Here is a 20,506-nt window from a genome sequence, read left to right on the forward strand (position 1 = left end):
ATGAAATGCTTTTTTTGGGAAAACTTTTTTTTTACAAAAAAAAATTCCAAAAAACGGACTTGCTTCAGCAGCACAATTCTGGTGCTGTAGTTGTAGGAGATGTCTCAAAACGTCATCAGGAGTCCCGACCAAACCCGTAAATGTAAGAAAATGTAAGAAAATGCATTTTTTAAGAAAAACATTCTTTGCTAAAATGTCGTAAGGGGGGACCCTGTCGTAAAAATGCCAAAAAAACGACTTGCTTCAGTAGTACAATTCTGGTGCTGTAGTTGTAGGAGATGTCTCAAAAAGTCATCAGGAGTCCCTACAAAACCTAAAAATGGCATAAAATGCTTTTTTTGGGAAAACTTTTTTTTTTACAAAAAAAAATTCAAAAAACAGACTTGCTTCAGCAGCACAATTCTGGTGCTGTAGTTGTAGGAGATGTCTCAAAGCGTCATCAGGAGTCCCGACTAAACCCGTAAATGTAAGAAAATGTAAGAAAATGCATTTTTTAAGAAAAACATTTTTTGCTAAAATGTCGTAAGGGGGGACCCTGTCGTAAAAATTCCAAAAAACTGACTTGCTTCAGCAGCACAATTCTGGTGCTGTAGTTGTAGGAGATGTCTCAAAACGTCATCAGGAGTCCCGACTAAACCCTTAAATGTAAGAAAATGTAAGAAAATGCATTTTTTAAGAAAAACATTTTTTGCTAAAATGTCGTAAGGGGGGACCCTGTCGTAAAAATGCCAAAAAACGGACTTGCTTCAGCAGTACAATTCTGGTGCTGTAGTTGTAGGAGATGTCTCAAAACGTCATCAGGAGTCCCTACAAAACCTAAAAATGGCATAAAATGCTTTTTTTGGGAAAACTTTTTTTTTACAAAAAAAAATTCCAAAAAACGGACTTGCTTCAGCAGCACAATTCTGGTGCTGTAGTTGTAGGAGATGTCTCAAAACGTCATCAGGAGTCCCGACTAAACCCGTAAATGTAAGAAAATGTAAGAAAATGCATTTTTTAAGAAAAACATTTTTTGCTAAAATGTCGTAAGGGGGGAGGGACCCTGTCGTAAAAATGCCAAAAAACCGACTTGCTTCAGCAGTACAATTCTGGTGCTGTAGTTGTAGGAGATGTCTCAAAACGTCATCAGGAGTCCCTACAAAACCTAAAAATGGCATAAAATGCTTTTTTTGGGAAAACTTTTTTTTTACAAAAAAAAATTCCAAAAAACGGACTTGCTTCAGCAGCACAATTCTGGTGCTGTAGTTGTAGGAGATGTCTCAAAACGTCATCAGGAGTCCCGACTAAACCCGTAAATGTAAGAAAATGTAAGAAAATGCATTTTTTAAGAAAAACATTTTTTGCTAAAATGTCGTAAGGGGGGACCCTGTCGTAAAAATGCCAAAAAACCGACTTGCTTCAGCAGTACAATTCTGGTGCTGTAGTTGTAGGAGATGTCTCAAAAAGTCATCAGGAGTCCCTACAAAACCTAAAAATGGCATAAAATGCTTTTTTTGGGAAAACTTTTTTTTTTACAAAAAAAAATTCAAAAAACAGACTTGCTTCAGCAGCACAATTCTGGTGCTGTAGTTGTAGGAGATGTCTCAAAGCGTCATCAGGAGTCCCGACTAAACCCGTAAATGTAAGAAAATGTAAGAAAATGCATTTTTTACGAAAAACATTTTTTGCTAAAATGTCGTAAGGGGGGACCCTGTCGTAAAAATGCCAAAAAACGGACTTGCTTCAGCAGTACAATTCTGGTGCTGTAGTTGTAGGAGATGTCTCAAAACGTCATCAGGAGTCCCTATAAAACCTAAAAATGGCATGAAATGCTTTTTTTGGGAAAACTTTTTTTTTACAAAAAATTTTTCCAAAAAACGGACTTGCTTCAGCAGCACAATTCTGGTGCTGTAGTTGTAGGAGATGTCTCAAAACGTCATCAGGAGTCCCGACTAAACCCGTAAATGTAAGAAAATGCATTTTTTAAGAAAAACATTCTTTGCTAAAATGTCGTAAGGGGGGACCCTGTCGTAAAAATGCCAAAAAAACGACTTGCTTCAGTAGTACAATTCTGGTGCTGTAGTTGTAGGAGATGTCTCAAAAAGTCATCAGGAGTCCCTACAAAACCTAAAAATGGCATAAAATGCTTTTTTTGGGAAAACTTTTTTTTTTACAAAAAAAAATTCAAAAAACAGACTTACTTCAGCAGCACAATTCTGGTGCTGTAGTTGTAGGAGATGTCTCAAAGCGTCATCAGGAGTCCCGACTAAACCCGTAAATGTAAGAAAATGTAAGAAAATGCATTTTTTAAGAAAAACATTTTTTGCTAAAATGTCGTAAGGGGGGACCCTGTCGTAAAAATTCCAAAAAACTGACTTGCTTCAGCAGCACAATTCTGGTGCTGTAGTTGTAGGAGATGTCTCAAAACGTCATCAGGAGTCCCGACTAAACCCTTAAATGTAAGAAAATGTAAGAAAATGCATTTTTTAAGAAAAACATTTTTTGCTAAAATGTCGTAAGGGGGGACCCTGTCGTAAAAATGCCAAAAAACGGACTTGCTTCAGCAGTACAATTCTGGTGCTGTAGTTGTAGGAGATGTCTCAAAACGTCATCAGGAGTCCCTACAAAACCTAAAAATGGCATAAAATGCTTTTTTTGGGAAAACTTTTTTTTTACAAAAAAAAATTCCAAAAAACGGACTTGCTTCAGCAGCACAATTCTGGTGCTGTAGTTGTAGGAGATGTCTCAAAACGTCATCAGGGGTCCCGACTAAACCCGTAAATGTAAGAAAATGTAAGAAAATGCATTTTTTAAGAAAAACATTTTTTGCTAAAATGTCGTAAGGGGGGACCCTGTCGTAAAAATGCCAAAAAACCGACTTGCTTCAGCAGTACAATTCTGGTGCTGTAGTTGTAGGAGATGTCTCAAAAAGTCATCAGGAGTCCCTACAAAACCTAAAAATGGCATAAAATGCTTTTTTTGGGAAAACTTTTTTTTTTACAAAAAAAAATTCAAAAAACAGACTTGCTTCAGCAGCACAATTCTGGTGCTGTAGTTGTAGGAGATGTCTCAAAACGTCATCAGGAGTCCCGACTAAACCCGTAAATGTAAGAAAATGTAAGAAAATGCATTTTTTAAGAAAAACATTTTTTGCTAAAATGTCGTAAGGGGGGACCCTGTCGTAAAAATGCCAAAAAACCGACTTGCTTCAGCAGTACAATTCTGGTGCTGTAGTTGTAGGAGATGTCTCAAAAAGTCATCAGGAGTCCCTACAAAACCTAAAAATGGCATAAAATGCTTTTTTTGGGAAAACTTTTTTTTTTACAAAAAAAAATTCAAAAAACAGACTTGCTTCAGCAGCACAATTCTGGTGCTGTAGTTGTAGGAGATGTCTCAAAACGTCATCAGGAGTCCCGACTAAACCCGTAAATGTAAGAAAATGTAAGAAAATGCATTTTTTACGAAAAACATTTTTTGCTAAAATGTCGTAGGGGGGGACCCTGTCGTAAAAATGCCAAAAAACCGACTTGCTTCAGCAGTACAATTCTGGTGCTGTAGTTGTAGGAGATGTCTCAAAACGTCATCAGGAGTCCCGACTAAACCCGTAAATGTAAGAAAATGTAAGAAAATGCATTTTTTAAGAAAAACATTCTTTGCTAAAATGTCGTAAGGGGGGACCCTGTCGTAAAAATGCCAAAAAAACGACTTGCTTCTTTTTTTTTTAAACTTAAATTTTTATTCTGTCACATGCATACATATATCAACAGGGTCAACATCTTACAATATATACATAGTCAATTTATATTCCATATCAAACATTTGTGGTGTCATTTTCCTGAGTTTTGTATTCCGTCCATTTTGTCCATTTCTCAAGAAATAGTTCCTCCTGTATTCTGAGTCTATGTGTAAATCTTTCCATTACATATAGTTCTTCCACAATGCACAGCCACTGTTCACAGGTCGGTGAGCTGCTACTACGCCACAGTCTTGTAATTGCCTTTTTGCTGGCTGCTAACAAAACCTTGACTAAATAGAAATCATCGAATTGCATATATTCCTGCGTCAAGTTTCCCAAGTATAGTATCATACTTGTTTTTGGAATGTCATATTGTAGTACTTCTTTTATCACTGACCACACGTCATACCAATATTTTTCAATATTGGGACAGTTCCAGAACACATGTTCGTGGTCAGCGTCCATATTTCCACATAGCCTCCAACATGGTTGTTTCTTTGCTGCGACTCTTCCGCTTATTTTTGGAGTTATAAAGTATCTAGTCATGTTTTTCCAGCAAAACTCCCTCCATACCCTAGAACTCGTGGCCGTGCACTGCGTTTTACAAATATTATACCAGTCCTTTTCAGTGATCTGCTCCCCAAATCCTCTTTCCCATTTCTCTTTAATGTACATGGTTGAAGTCCCCTTGCTTGTCATCAATCCCTGGTAAACAGCTGAGATCACTCTACATTTTTTATTATTATAAGCTTGTACCATTATTCTAATTAGCGGGTTCATTGATGCCCTTTTAATTTTTTTAATATAGTAGTCCCTTATCTGTAAATACCGGAAGAACTCATGTTTGTCTAGATCATATGTCGCCCGTAGGTCTTCGAAACTCCTCATCTGCCCATCTTCCAACAGTGTGCACATTGCCGTCAAGCCTTTTCGTTCCCACTGTTTAAACCCATGATCTTCGAACCCAGGCTTGAAATTGGGATCACGTGTCAACCATCCTAGTATCTTTCTTTCATCCTCTAATTTGTATTTTTTTGAGATATTATTCCAAATTCCAATTGTAAATTTAGTAATCGGACTCAGTTCTGCCTCTACTCTCTTTTCTATTGTTTTATTTGCCAACAAGTTTTGGATAAGATCTCTCCCCTGGTCTAATTCAATTCCCTTCCATTTCGCTTCGTATTCTGGTCTACACCAGCATACTAGATACCGAAGTTGGGCTGCATGGAAATATTCTTTCAGATTTGGCAATGCCATTCCCCCTTTTACCTTGGGCAGCTGGAGAGTTTCGAACCTAATTCTGGGTCTTTTACCCCCCCATATGAATCTCGATATATTTTTATCCCACTCATCAAATTGTATTTGTGGTACTGCTACTGGTAGGGATTGAAACAAGTACAAGAGTCTCGGCAACACATTCATCTTGATTATTTCTATTCTTGAGCTTAAGTCCAGACACAGCACTGACCATCTCTCCAGATCCATTTTAAGCCTCAGATTTATCGACCCATAGTTGGCTTCATATAGTTTATCTCTTTCCTTTGTTATATTAACTCCCAAATATTTGACCATTTCCAGGTCCCAATTTAGTTTATACGTCTCTCTAATTTCTAATGAGGGGTTATAGTTTAACAATAATATTTGTGTTTTTGTGACATTTAACTTATACCCCGAATATCGTCCATAATCTTCGAGGGTTCTCATTAATCTAGGGAATGTTTCTTCTGGATCTCGGAGATAGATCAGTACATCGTCTGCAAAAAGCCCCACCTTGTGTTCATTATGTCTAATCTGTATACCTTTAATTTCCTTGTTTTCTCTAATCAGTTGGGCTAATGGTTCTATAAATAATGCGAATAACGTCGGGGATAAACAGCAACCCTGCCTGGTAGACCTCTCCAATTTGAAGCTTTTCGAAAGACTTCCATTTATTTTGACTCTAGCTGATGGTTCTTGGTATAGTGACTTTATTATCTGTACTGATTTTTTGTTAAAGCCTAGTCTTTCCATTACTTTATACAGGTATAACCAATTTACACTGTCGAATGCTTTGTGAGCATCAACACTCACGAGCATAGCACTTGTTTTTGTCTTCTGTATTTCATCAACTAAATGTAAGGCTCTCCTTATGTTATCCTGAGTTTGTCTTTCCCTAATAAATCCAGTTTGGCAGTCCTCTATTAGATCCGACATAAAGTTTTCAAACCTTTTTGAAATAATAGATGTATACAACTTGTAGTCCACATTCAGTAGCGAAATAGGTCTATAATTGTTACAGTCTTCTTTATCTTTACCTTCTTTATGTATTACTGATATAATCGCTTCTTTCCATGAGGGGGGAATTTTTCCTTTTTTAAGGGTGTAATTAAAGGAGGTCTGTAATAAGGGAATCAACTCTTCTTTAAATGTCTTGTAAAATTCGGCACTAAAGCCATCTGTCCCCGGGGATTTGTTATTTTTGGTCCTTTGTATTGCTTCTTCAATTTCCCCAATTGTTATATTAGCGTTTAGCATCTTGTTTTGGCTAACTCCCAATGAAGGCAGGTCCAATGAATTTAAGAGAAGTTCCATTTCCTCCTCTCTTGCCGCAACTGGTTGTGTATATAGTGTTCGATAATAATTTTCAAATACGTTTTCAATCGCTTCTGGATCGTATAATAGGTTGTTGGTCTTGGGGTCCCTTATTTTGTGAATATTATTTAATGTTTGTTGTTTTTTCAGTCTCCTAGCTAACATCTTTGTTGCTTTAGAGCCTCCCTCGTAGTATGTTTGTTTCACAAACCTGGTCTTTTTTTCGACCTCATCCATAAGCATTTCGTTTACTTTTTTTCTCATGTCTTTAATCTGATCCATTATCTCAGAGGTTCCCACTGTTTTATGTTGTTGTTCCAAATCTTTCAATTTTCCGATTCGTTTTTGATATAATTCTAATCTTGCCTTTTTCATAAAAGATGTTTGAGCTATCAACTTCCCCCTTAAGACCGCCTTCAGAGCATCCCATAAAATTGTCGGCTCCACCTCCCCGTTATCATTCTCTTCTAAATATGAGGTTATATCTTTTTTTGTTGATTCTATCACACTTTCACTATTCAGGATGCCCACATTCAATCTCCATAACGTGTTTTTCTTCCTACTATTTAGATGAATTGTCAAGTATATGGCACTATGGTCTGAGAGATCCGTTACTCCTATGTTGCACTCCTTCACTCTGTGTATTTCTTCTTTGTTCATCAGATACATATCTATTCTACTGTACATTTGATGTGGTGCTGAGTAATGAGTATAGTCCTTCTCCAACGGGTGTAGTTCTCTCCATATGTCTATTATTCCCAATTCCTTCATCATTATGTTCACATATTTGCTAATGTGTTCCTTACTTCTAATCGTGCTTGTCGTGTCTAAGTTATAATTCAAAGTCAGATTAATGTCACCTCCACACAGCCAAACCCCCTCTGCTTCTTTGTTAATAACATCAAATATTTTCTCATACGTGGATTTACCGCTATCTGGGGGGACATAGACATTAATTAACGTTACTGTTTGGTTTTCCAATTTCCCTTTCACTATTATATATCTCCCCTCTTTATCACATATTTCCTTGATTAATTCAAATTTAACTGAGTTCGATATTAATATGGCGACACCCCTCCTATTACTCTGTTTTAAGAATGTACTGTAAAATGTATTGTTGTACCCGAGTTTCCTGAATTTTTCATGTTCCTGTTTAGATAAGTGCGTTTCCTGTAAATATATTACCTGCATCTTTTCCTTTTTGAATTTAGCCAAGACTTTGCTTCTCTTAATCGGATTGTTTAACCCATTAACATTCAATGACACCACCCTTACTTCATTACTTTGCATAAAGGTTTTCCTTTCGTACTTTTTCTGTCTTCCCTGTATCACGTCTGTTGCATGTTTCAGTTAAATTTTTTTGAATAATGAAGAAAATAAAAATAAAAATAAAACAAGAAACAAAAGATGACCCCCAAGGTACAGAGGCTCGCTCGCGTGATCCTCTCCAATCCTCAACCTGGCTAGCTTTAACCATTTCCTATCTCTATCGCACAGCGAGCGACTCTCCTCTACACAGGTCCCTCAACCATAACATTGTGAGTTAGAATAAAAGAAAAGATAAACAAAAACCCCTAAGAGGGTATATAGGAGAAAAGTCAATGTTCCAATAAGAAAACAAAAAGTATCAATATCCACGGTTCATGATTCTATATCAAAGTTAAATCTCTGGGATTATATCTATATCAGGACAGAGAGCATATTCCTAGTTATACTACCTAGTAACCAGTGTTCTTTTTTGAACATGAGAGACAAAAAAACAAAACAGAAAAAAACCGGTAATATATATGCGGACCTATATGTGCACATACATGTAAATACATATACGCACTCACCCACAACCACGCATATATTCACTTGAAAAAAGGAATGTGGTAGTATTCATTTCGCATATCAAACTACTTCCATTGCACCAGGGTACGTATAGACCTGTCTCCCGAGCGCCCCAACGGGCGCCACCGCAGCACCACAACACTAAACCGGCTGTCGACCCAGCTACGGCAGCACCCACCACAGCGCCCCGGAGACAAGCCCACCGGGAACGAGGACAGGGGAGCCCCTCTACGCTAGCATGTCCAGTGTAAAACAAAGTCAACAACTTATCCATAATATTGATGTATATATAGATCGGTCTCATCCTCAACATATATGCAGTACAACTGAGTAATAAAATAGAAAATAATAAAAAATATAAACAAATAGAAAAATATAGAGGGAGAGAGGGAAATAGGTGGTGAAAGCAGAGACAACAATCGAGCTGAGACGAAGGGGAAATGCCTTCCAAATCCCTCTTTTAGTACACAAGAGTATGAAAAGATATTCCAGTTGAACCCTGTACAGATCAGGTTCCATAATGTTTTGTCTCCTGTATGATATCCAATGTTCAACCAATTTAGTCCCTTAAATATTATACATTCTCCCTTATACCGTCATCTTTCCTCTCTCCCTCCGTGGAAAATATAAATAAAAAAGGTTTACAGTAAAATACATAAAGGATCATTACAAACATGTAGTGCTTCTAAATGTTTATCAGATACCCACGTAAAATCCCATTCACACATACATATGCATACAAAAACATGCGAACTTGCCCACATTCCCACAAAAGCACCCACACACGATCCATGTCCTGATGTGGATACTCACGCACGCACCCACACACATATGTATGAATGGATACACACACACGCACACACCCACACACACACACACCCACATACACACACACACACACAAACAGAACAAAACAAAAAAAAAGGTTTGTATTCTATCTGATTCCAGATCTAATATCTTATAGAATGAGAGTTCAAACATAGACTAAACCAATAAACCATACCAGCGTTTCCCTTATTTCCCCTGACCATCCCCCTCCCCCCCGTGAGTCCCAAGTTCTTGCAAAAGTCCAAAAGAAAGTAAATCTCTGTCCGTTTCCCATCAGTCTATTCCCTTCAATGTGTCCATTTCCTTGGCAGGCAACCGTGGATGTGTCTATTTACCTAAGTGTCAGTTGTAGTGGTGTTCTTACCCCATTTCTCGGATCAATGCTACTCAGTACCGTCATTCTCGTCCAGAGCCCCCATGTTGTCTCCGGACTCGCTGCCGCTGCCGCCGTCTTCTTCTTCGCCGTCGTTCACCTCGTCGTTATATTCTCCTTCCACGCTGATGCCTCCCATCGCCTCGTCCTCTCCTCCCGGACCGTTCTTCCCGTGCGTTCCATCCTCTTCGTTGCCTAGTCCAGCGCCGTTCTCCTCCTCTCTCTCCCGGCCGGTGTCGCCTCTCTCCTGGGTGGTGGCGCGCCCTCTTCTCGCTGGTTTGGTAGTTGTGTTTCTCTCCATGTCCGGGAGTCTGGCTATACGCCGGTCATAGAATCTTTGTGCTTCATCAGCGGTCTTGAATGCATGCGTTTTGTTTTTAAATTCCACCTTTAAAACAGCTGGAAAGACGAGGCGGAATCGGACATTCTTCTTCCACATTTGAGCTTTTACCTTGGTGAATGTGGCACGAAGTTTCACAGTAGCTGGCGCATAATCTGGATAGAGCATAATTTTCTGTCCCTTCCATTGTAGCAGGCTCCTGTCTGCCCGTAGTGCACGCATCTTGTCCTGAAAGTAATGGAAGCGGACCATCATCACTCTAGGCCTCGGGTTGGGCCCCGGATTTTCCTTACCGATCCTGTGCGCTCTGTCTAGTATGGGTGGCTCGGTGAACACGTCCCCAAGTACCGTGGCAAAAAAGTTTTGCATGAATTGAACACAGTCGTTCCTTTCCCCAGGACTCGGTAGTACGTTCGTGACGCGCAAGTTGCAGCGTCTAGACCTGTTAGAGGCGTCTTCCATGCGTTCGTTCAGTGACTCGTTCTGGGTCAAGAGCTGCTCACATATAGCCTCAAGAGCGGTGACTCGTTCAGTTAGCTGCGTTGCGTTTTCTTCCAAGTCGACGATCCTTTTGCCTTGATCCTCCACAATTATCTTCACTTCATCCATGGTCCTCTTCAGCGGAGCTATTATATTCTCCATTGATGCGGTCATGAGTCGGTGTAGGCTCTCCATTTCTGGGGGTAGGCTGGCTGCGGTCATGCTACCAGCATTAGCCTCTTTAGCAGCTACAGAGCTACTAGCTGGAGAGGCTAAGCTAGTCCCACTGTTTGTAGTGGTAGTTTTACTATGCCGAGTAAAGTGCGCCTTTATCCCCTGCTGTGGAGTTTTGCCGCCCCGCGAAGCCATAGTGTGCCTATAATCACTTATGTTCTCCTTTCAACTCGAATTTCCTCACAATATGTGGTTTTTATACAATTTGAGTGTCAAATTCACGGAGAGTCGCTCGGACGCGTCTTCCCTCCTTCACATCTTAACCGGAAGTCGTTGTACATAATTCTAGCTATGGAGCTAAAGTCGGGGTCCAGATTGTCAGGAGAAGATGCCCTGGGGGGATGTGCCTGGTTAATCTTGGCTGTTCTTTCTTTGCGGCGTTTTCCCCGTGCTGTTTTGTGTTGTTTGTTACCCCTATGATTTGCCCTATGAGTCCCCCTGGGATAGGGAGGGTTATCATGGGTAGGGTGGAAATTTCCCCTGTTTTGGCGGGGCATGTCATCTGCCGGAAAATTTGGATGTTGCGGTTGGAAGCCTCTGAAAAATGTGTTATTATTTTGGCGTGCAGTGTCGTTGTTTCGCCACTGTGGGGCGCTGTCTCGTATCTCACGCGCGTTATGATCCCGGTGACGCGCGTCATGATCTCGGCGACGCGCGTCAAGATCCCGGCCACGCGCGTCATGATCCCGGTCACGAGCGTCATGATCCCGGTCACGCGCGTCATGGTCCCGGTCACGCGCGCCACGATCACGGTCACGCGCGCCATGATTACGGTCACGCGCGTCGCGATCACGGTGATGCGCGTCGCGATCACGGTGACGCGCGTCATGCTCACGGTGACGCGCGTCATGATCACGGTGACGCGCGTCATGATCACGGTGCCGCGCGTCATGATCACGGCGACGCGTGTCCCCTTGGGGGCGGCCATGGCCGCCGCAACAATGATCGTGATCATGAGGCCAACCTCGAGTCACTTCAGCATATGTTAGGTGCTGAAAACGGCCGGAAAATTGTGTGTTTTGGCCGTAATGGCGGTCGTTATGATGCGGGGATCGGGAACGCGGAACCATCTCGCGCTGCTGGCACTGTTTCCGTCCGCGCGGACGGACCTGGTGCCATTCCTCGTCCTCCCACGCCGTCATTTTTTGGAAAATGCGTTATTTTGGTGATTAGAATAAGGTGGGTAGGCTAAAATTATATTAGGGACTAAGGTAAGTAGGGTGAAATAGAAATTAAAATTGTATGGGAAATAATATATATATATATAAAGTGAAACAAGAGAAAACCGGCGAGCTTCCGCCCGCTGTGTGGCGCACTTCCGCCCGGACCGGATGTCTCAAGATGGCCGAGAATGCGAAGCACTCTCGACAAAAAAACAAATTAACAAACAACTAAGGGCGGTTCTGCGAAGAACGATAAAAAATCCCCAAGGAAAGGGGTTGAACTAACTAGCTAAGAAACTTAGGGTTGTAAAACTGAACGTAAGTAAGCGAATTGTCAACGGACTTTTCGCCTCGTGGGAGACCAGCTCGCCACGGCACCAAATTAAAGGGAAAGAGGGAAAATGGGAGAAAAGGAGGTAAAATAGTGTAAATTTGTGATAAATGCAAGTCTTGTTTCGCAACGTTTCGGTACTCTCTGTACCTTCTTCAGGCGTAAGACTTGTCTAACTGAATGAGTTGAAAATCGGCTTGTTCGTGCAATTTCGTGAGCTGTTGCTCCTCCGGTGGTTCGATGGCAAGTGAGGCCATTGGCTGCGAGAGGTGGGGTGGAGTCATGGCTGGCAGAAAATAAGGAATTATTTTTGCAAAGCCAAAAATCTCCACTGATAAACCACGTGACTGCAGGAATGTGTGGCCCCAAGCACAATTAACCCCTATAGAATTGCTTACAATAGTGAATTAAAATAAAAATCAATAATAAAATATAATAAAAAATTCTTATATATATATATATATATATATATATATATATATATATGTACAATTATGTCCACATATACAGATATATACTGTACTACATATAAAAAAAAGGTTAGAAAAATTCACTATTAGTTGCACAGTGAACCAAGCCGTGGACCAAGGTAAGTATGGCTCCTTTATGGAGTCCGAACAGGTCCAACAATGTTTTTAGGAAGTTTTTCAGGTTTTTTAATGTGTTTTTGTGAATTTTTGAGGTTTTTTGTGATTTTTTAAGATGTTTTTTGTATTTTTTTGCAGGTCCTCGTAGGAGTGCTGGGACATCCGGGGCCCCCCCAGCGCCGGAATGTCCGAATACCCAGGTAAGTAGCTGTACAATGCAGGTAAGTAGGGTAAGTGGGAATAATATGATGTTGTTTTTGTTGTTTGTGTGTACACAAATGGCCCAGGTGGGCCCACAAGGCAGAGCGCGAGCCGTAAGTGGACCAGAGGCACAGGCGGGTTAGGGTTGGGGTTGGGGTTAGGGTTAGGGTTAGGGTTAGGGTTAGGTTTAGAGTTAGGGTTAGGGTTAGGCATAAAGAAAAAGAGTTGGTTAGGGTTAGGCATAGAGAAAGAGAGTTGGTTAGGGTTAGGGCTAAGGGTGGGGGTGGGGCGATAGAAAAGAGCGAAAAAAAAGAATAAGAAGGGTGTGCACGGTCCGTCTATGGCCCAGCGGGCTCGCACTCACGCCTCATTGAGCCCCCCCGGGTGTCTAGTACCCAGTCTGTGGATCCAGAGGCCTTCCGCCCGCCTCCGTTGGGCGGCACTCCATCTGGAGTTGGCTTGGACCACACACGCCCGGACAGAAGCCCACCCGTGCCGGATAAAGTGTTGGACAAGGTAGGTGGTGGTGTTCTTCTGCCGGACAATGTTATATTTATGTTGGTGGAAACGGGTGGCGATGGTGTTACCCGTTTCACCAACATACATAGCACGGCAACGCTGGCAGAGGATAACATACACGCAATTTTTGACCTGCCCGTCTCCTCTGCACAGCGGCCGGAAGACCTTACCGCTGTGGCGATTGACCAGCCAAGGGATGTTCCGCAAGGGAGCGCTGCTCCGGGCCGAGGGCGGATCTCCGGTGGAACTGATCCGAGCCCTGACAAGCAGATCACCCAGGCTGGGATTTTTGCGGTAGGCCGAGACCAGATAATAGTCCTTCAGTTTGCCGCTTTTCTCCACAAAGGTACAAAAGTTACCCTTGACCCTTCTGGAAACCTGTACCGCCGCAGGCGAGAAGGTTGTAATGAGGGGGATCATGTGTTTACCAGGGGGAGGCTTCTTCTGGTCCAGGAAGCACCTGAACTGTCTCCTGAGGAAGGATCTGGAATACCCTCTCTTCCTCAGGGCCGTGAACAGGGCTCCCATGGCCGTTACAAAGTCCTCCCGCCTGGTGCAGATCCGGTGGAACCTCAGCAGCTGGGACTTCACCAATCCCGCGTAGGTGTGTCGGGGGTGGAAGCTGGTTTTGTGGAGGAGGGCATGGGTATCCGTCTCTTTAAAAAACACCTTAATGTCCAAATGGTGAGTGGAGGTGAAATCCGGACCCTTGAAGGTGGTAGTGTCCAGGAAGTCCACTGACGTGGGGCTGGTGGTGGACTTAATGGTGATACTGGGGTTGTGGGTATTCAGGGTGTGGCGGAACCCCTCAAATTCCTCCATGGAATGAGTCCACACCCCCCAGATATCATCCAAATACCTGAAATAATGGAGGGGCCTGATTGCGCAGGCAGCAAGGGCAGAGGTCTCCCATTCTGCCATGAAGATGTTAGCATAGGCCGGAGCAAACTTTTTGCCCATGGCCGTGCCCTTGATCTGTAGAAAGAACCGGCCATTGAACTCAAAGTCGTTCCTCCTGAGGTTGATGTCGAGAAGCTGGAGGAGTTCCTTCTCGGGCCTGCTAACATCTCGGTATTTATAAAAAATGTTTTTGACGGCTTGGATGCCCTGGTCAATGTCAATATTCGTGTACAAACTATCAATATCAATGGTAAACAAGACTGCCTCTTGGGGAATGATCAAATTTTTAATTTTGTCAATAAAGTCATATGTGTCCTTAAGATAACTCTCGTGTTTAATGGAGAGTGGGGTCAAAAAGTAATCTATAAACGCCGCCGTCCTGTAGGTTTCACTGCCGCAGTCGGACACAATGGGCCTGCCCGGGGGTATCTCGTACGGTCGGCTCCACTTGTGTCGTTCCTTGTGGATCTTGGGGAGCAAGTAGAACCTACGGGGGCGGGGCTCCGATTCGCCCAAGAGGTAAGTCTTTTGTTTGTGGTTAATGAATCGTTTTTTCATTAAATTTTTGACTATGTTTTCGACCATAGGGATCGTTTGTGGGTAAATGGGCGTGGCCAATGGTTGGTAGTAGGTGGTGTCACTCAATTGTCTGGTGCCCTCCCAGACATATTGAGACCTATCCATGATGACCACTGCGCTACCCTTGTCTGCCGGCTTAATAATTATGTTCCTGTTGTTTTTCAGGCTATGCAGGGCCTCTGTTTCGTCCCGCGTCAGGTTGGGCGCGACCGCGAGGGCGCAGCCCGATAGGAGCGACGGGTGTTCGTCCGCCAGGACCAGCGTTTGGACCTCTGGAGGAAGCAGTCCCGGTGAGGGCTCCCAATCGGACCTCGGGGTGAAAGGTCGCGGCCCAAGAGACTCTTGCTTTTCATAGAAAACCGCAGTTTTGACACTTCTATGATATTCCTGCAGGTCGAATTTTACTTGATGGTGCCACTCTGGACTGAGGCTGGTGGACGGGACGAAACTGAGGCCCTTGTCGAGGAGGGAATGCTGCGATGAGGTAAGTAGGAAATTTTTTGATAAATTTACGATGTTTTTGTTTGTGTTTATGTTTCCCCCCCGAAAGGTCGGGCTTTTGGGGAGGTCAAGTTTAAACAGTGATACCAGTGCCTCATCATGTTCTTGGCTGTGTCCTTTGTCCAATGGATCTTGTCCCTCCCCGTTTCAAAATCGTCGTCGGCGAGTGCCGGGAAGAATTGGAGGCGGGTTTGGATGTAATTGTTAATCAGCCGGAGGTTGTCCTTGTGTTCCTCGGGCAGGGATTCCGAGAAATTGAGGAGGGGGATGAAGACTTCGGCATTAGGGAAGGTCGTTTTGGCCGCTTTAAGGGCCCTCCGGAGCTGTTTGAAGGTGGTAACCTTGGGTTTTTGTTCCCTATTATTGATACCGAATGCTAAGACCACCTTCTCAACCTCAGGACTAACTGCTGTTTTTTTCAGGATGGCCTCTGCATGGAGAAATCTGGCCCCCGGGTAGCTGTCGATCTGGATGTCCTGGTGACGAAAGGCTGGGAGGTGCTTGAGGTTAGAGTCCCCGATCACCACGACCTTCCTGCTGACAGACAGGTGCCAATCCATCATTTTTCGATCCGAGTTGATGTGCACAGTGGGCTTTCTGGCAGTGCTCGGACTCGTAGGCGTGGTAACCTGCGCCGTACTATTGTCTTCTGTCGGCTGTGAAGTCGAAGTGACTGTTTTTGTTTTTTTCTGGCTTCCAGAAAACAGTTGGGCCCAACTTGGGGTTCTCAGACCCAGGACAGGCCTGTCTGGGACGGACGTCTCCGGGAGGGGCACGCCCGGGAGGAGTGGATCCGGGACGGGTAGGTCCAAGAGGGGCGTGTCCGGGAGGGGCGTGTCCGGAAGAGGCGTGTCCGGAAGAGGCGTGTCCGGAAGAGGCGCGTCCGGAGGAGGCGTGTCCGGAGGAGGCGCGTCCGGGATGGGCGGGTCCGGGAGGGGTTCCTGTGACCGCTCAGGGTAGAGTAGGTACCAGGGTGGAGGCGTGTCCGGGGAAGACTGATCCCGTGTGGGCGACCCCGACTGCTCAGGTAAGTGTTGGTCCGTCTCTGGCTGGTCAGGAGTCCCCCGCACATTCTCATCCCCATGTATCAAAATCAACGCACTGTGTTCAACAGGTGGAGCCGGGCGAGGCGGCGTGTCGGAGACCACCGGGAGGACCCCGATCTCAGCACCGACCCGCGATCGCGGCCCATGCGGCCGGACCAAAGGTGCCTCGACGATAGCGTCGTCGGCAGGTCTGCTGCACGGCTTGCGAGGTCGCGTTGCTCTCTGGGCCACAGATGGTTCGGTAGCCGGAGAGGAAGGCGACAAGACCGGGAAAGGGACCGGAGTCACCCGTCCACGCGGGTCCCGATCCTGCTCCACCTCAGGGGACCACTCCCTGGTAATGGGGTCGGTCATGGTGGACACCGTGGCGTGTGCAGCGGCAGTTGGTAGAATGACCGGCGGGGGCAGCGAGGGGTGCACCACCTCCATGACAACGCGGTTGTCCAACGAGTCCGAGTCCGCTCGAGGCTCGGTACGTCGGCGCCGCGCTGGGGGCAACACCTCCTCAACGGCCCGGGTGTCAACCAAGACCGAGTCCACCTGAGACTGGGCCTGCTGGAGCGTCTCAGTCGTCAGCCTGCGCCCTAGGTGTGTCTTGGCCCACGCCGAGGCCACTTTGAATGGGGCTTCCCAATTGTGTGAAATAAATTCCCCCAGTTTATCAGCTTCTGATTGCAGTGTTTTATGGTAATGTTCCCTAAGAATTATAATTGTAGAATGTGCCCAATTTTTTGCATTACCCTTTATCCGGTCTTCTGTGTCGGGGTTGGTAACAGCTGGTCTGATTCCCGTCGTCAAAGCAAGTTCCATCCTAGTGATGGTAAGTGGTTGTTGTTCCTTGCTGACGTTTTTTAGATGATGTACCACTTTAATGATGTTGTACATAATTCTAGCTATGGAGCTAAAGTCGGGGTCCAGATTGTCAGGAGAAGATGCCCTGGGGGGATGTGCCTGGTTAATCTTGGCTGTTCTTTCTTTGCGGCGTTTTCCCCGTGCTGTTTTGTGTTGTTTGTTACCCCTATGATTTGCCCTATGAGTCCCCCTGGGATAGGGAGGGTTATCATGGGTAGGGTGGAAATTTCCCCTGTTTTGGCGGGGCATGTCATCTGCCGGAAAATTTGGATGTTGCGGTTGGAAGCCTCTGAAAAATGTGTTATTATTTTGGCGTGCAGTGTCGTTGTTTCGCCACTGTGGGGCGCTGTCTCGTATCTCACGCGCGTTATGATCCCGGTGACGCGCGTCATGATCTCGGCGACGCGCGTCAAGATCCCGGCCACGCGCGTCATGATCCCGGTCACGAGCGTCATGATCCCGGTCACGCGCGTCATGGTCCCGGTCACGCGCGCCACGATCACGGTCACGCGCGCCATGATTACGGTCACGCGCGTCGCGATCACGGTGATGCGCGTCGCGATCACGGTGACGCGCGTCATGCTCACGGTGACGCGCGTCATGATCACGGTGACGCGCGTCATGATCACGGTGCCGCGCGTCATGATCACGGCGACGCGTGTCCCCTTGGGGGCGGCCATGGCCGCCGCAACAATGATCGTGATCATGAGGCCAACCTCGAGTCACTTCAGCATATGTTAGGTGCTGAAAACGGCCGGAAAATTGTGTGTTTTGGCCGTAATGGCGGTCGTTATGATGCGGGGATCGGGAACGCGGAACCATCTCGCGCTGCTGGCACTGTTTCCGTCCGCGCGGACGGACCTGGTGCCATTCCTCGTCCTCCCACGCCGTCATTTTTTGGAAAATGCGTTATTTTGGTGATTAGAATAAGGTGGGTAGGCTAAAATTATATTAGGGACTAAGGTAAGTAGGGTGAAATAGAAATTAAAATTGTATGGGAAATAATATATATATATATAAAGTGAAACAAGAGAAAACCGGCGAGCTTCCGCCCGCTGTGTGGCGCACTTCCGCCCGGACCGGATGTCTCAAGATGGCCGAGAATGCGAAGCACTCTCGACAAAAAAACAAATTAACAAACAACTAAGGGCGGTTCTGCGAAGAACGATAAAAAATCCCCAAGGAAAGGGGTTGAACTAACTAGCTAAGAAACTTAGGGTTGTAAAACTGAACGTAAGTAAGCGAATTGTCAACGGACTTTTCGCCTCGTGGGAGACCAGCTCGCCACGGCACCAAATTAAAGGGAAAGAGGGAAAATGGGAGAAAAGGAGGTAAAATAGTGTAAATTTGTGATAAATGCAAGTCTTGTTTCGCAACGTTTCGGTACTCTCTGTACCTTCTTCAGGCGTAAGACTTGTCTAACTGAATGAGTTGAAAATCGGCTTGTTCGTGCAATTTCGTGAGCTGTTGCTCCTCCGGTGGTTCGATGGCAAGTGAGGCCATTGGCTGCGAGAGGTGGGGTGGAGTCATGGCTGGCAGAAAATAAGGAATTATTTTTGCAAAGCCAAAAATCTCCACTGATAAACCACGTGACTGCAGGAATGTGTGGCCCCAAGCACAATTAACCCCTATAGAATTGCTTATAATAGTGAATTAAAATAAAAATCAATAATAAAATATAATAAAAAATTCTTATATATATATATATATATATATATATATATATATATGTACAATTATGTCCACATATACAGATATATACTGTACTACATATAAAAAAAAGGTTAGAAAAATTCACTATTAGTTGCACAGTGAACCAAGCCGTGGACCAAGGTAAGTATGGCTCCTTTATGGAGTCCGAACAGGTCCAACAATGTTTTTAGGAAGTTTTTCAGGTTTTTTAATGTGTTTTTGTGAATTTTTGAGGTTTTTTGTGATTTTTTAAGATGTTTTTTGTATTTTTTTGCAGGTCCTCGTAGGAGTGCTGGGACATCCGGGGCCCCCCCAGCGCCGGAATGTCCGAATACCCAGGTAAGTAGCTGTACAATGCAGGTAAGTAGGGTAAGTGGGAATAATATGATGTTGTTTTTGTTGTTTGTGTGTACACAAATGGCCCAGGTGGGCCCACAAGGCAGAGCGCGAGCCGTAAGTGGACCAGAGGCACAGGCGGGTTAGGGTTGGGGTTGGGGTTAGGGTTAGGGTTAGGGTTAGGGTTAGGTTTAGAGTTAGGGTTAGGGTTAGGCATAAAGAAAAAGAGTTGGTTAGGGTTAGGCATAGAGAAAGAGAGTTGGTTAGGGTTAGGGCTAAGGGTGGGGGTGGGGCGATAGAAAAGAGCGAAAAAAAAGAATAAGAAGGGTGTGCACGGTCCGTCTATGGCCCAGCGGGCTCGCACTCACGCCTCATTGAGCCCCCCCGGGTGTCTAGTACCCAGTCTGTGGATCCAGAGGCCTTCCGCCCGCCTCCGTTGGGCGGCACTCCATCTGGAGTTGGCTTGGACCACACACGCCCGGACAGAAGCCCACCCGTGCCGGATAAAGTGTTGGACAAGGTAGGTGGTGGTGTTCTTCTGCCGGACAATGTTATATTTATGTTGGTGGAAACGGGTGGCGATGGTGTTACCCGTTTCACCAACATACATAGCACGGCAACGCTGGCAGAGGATAACATACACGCAATTTTTGACCTGCCCGTCTCCTCTGCACAGCGGCCGGAAGACCTTACCGCTGTGGCGATTGACCAGCCAAGGGATGTTCCGCAAGGGAGCGCTGCTCCGGGCCGAGGGCGGATCTCCGGTGGAACTGATCCGAGCCCTGACAAGCAGATCACCCAGGCTGGGATTTTTGCGGTAGGCCGAGACCAGATAATAGTCCTTCAGTTTGCCGCTTTTCTCCACAAAGGTACAAAAGTTACCCTTGACCCTTCTGGAAACCTGTACCGCCGCAGGCGAGAAGGTTGTAATGAGGGGGATCATGTGTTTACCAGGGGGAGGCTTCTTCTGGTCCAGGAAGCACCTGAACTGTCTCCTGAGGAAGGATCTGGAATACCCTCTCTTCCTCAGGGCCGTGAACAGGGCTCCCATGGCCGTTACAAAGTCCTCCCGCCTGGTGCAGATCCGGTGGAACCTCAGCAGCTGGGACTTCACCAATCCCGCGTAGGTGTGTCGGGGGTGGAAGCTGGTTTTGTGGAGGAGGGCATGGGTATCCGTCTCTTTAAAAAACACCTTAATGTCCAAATGGTGAGTGGAGGTGAAATCCGGACCCTTGAAGGTGGTAGTGTCCAGGAAGTCCACTGACGTGGGGCTGGTGGTGGACTTAATGGTGATACTGGGGTTGTGGGTATTCAGGGTGTGGCGGAACCCCTCAAATTCCTCCATGGAATGAGTCCACACCCCCCAGATATCATCCAAATACCTGAAATAATGGAGGGGCCTGATTGCGCAGGCAGCAAGGGCAG

General features: G+C 45.2%; 1 protein-coding gene across 1 annotated transcript; it reads right to left on the minus strand.

The window, feature by feature from the left end:
* Nucleotides 1-8,656: 8,656 nt before the first annotated feature.
* Nucleotides 8,657-10,603, minus strand: LOC133643594 (uncharacterized). The gene is made up of 3 exons (XM_062038264.1): nt 9,954-10,603; nt 9,772-9,888; nt 8,657-9,635 (listed from the first exon to the last, which is right to left on the minus strand). Exons 1-3 carry the CDS (start codon nt 10,507-10,509, stop codon nt 9,331-9,333), a joined length of 978 nt encoding a protein of 325 aa, XP_061894248.1. The 5' UTR covers nt 10,510-10,603; the 3' UTR covers nt 8,657-9,330.
* Nucleotides 10,604-20,506: the final 9,903 nt, after the last annotated feature.

This window comes from Entelurus aequoreus, linkage group LG26, assembly GCF_033978785.1.
Source record: "Entelurus aequoreus isolate RoL-2023_Sb linkage group LG26, RoL_Eaeq_v1.1, whole genome shotgun sequence".
Taxonomy (NCBI): Eukaryota; Metazoa; Chordata; class Actinopteri; order Syngnathiformes; family Syngnathidae; genus Entelurus; species Entelurus aequoreus.

Excerpts from the sequence above, each read along its gene's own strand:
- LOC133643594 (XM_062038264.1), bottom strand. The coding sequence starts at position 10,509 with ATGGCTTCGCGGGGCGGCAAAACTCCACAGCAGGGGATAAAGGCGCAC. Across the intron at positions 9,889-9,953 it reads AGACAGAGCGCACAGGATCG|GACAAGATGCGTGCACTACG; the intron begins GTAAGGAAAATC and ends CATTACTTTCAG. Across the intron at positions 9,636-9,771 it reads TTCGTGCCACATTCACCAAG|CCAGACTCCCGGACATGGAG; the intron begins GTAAAAGCTCAA and ends ACCGGCGTATAG.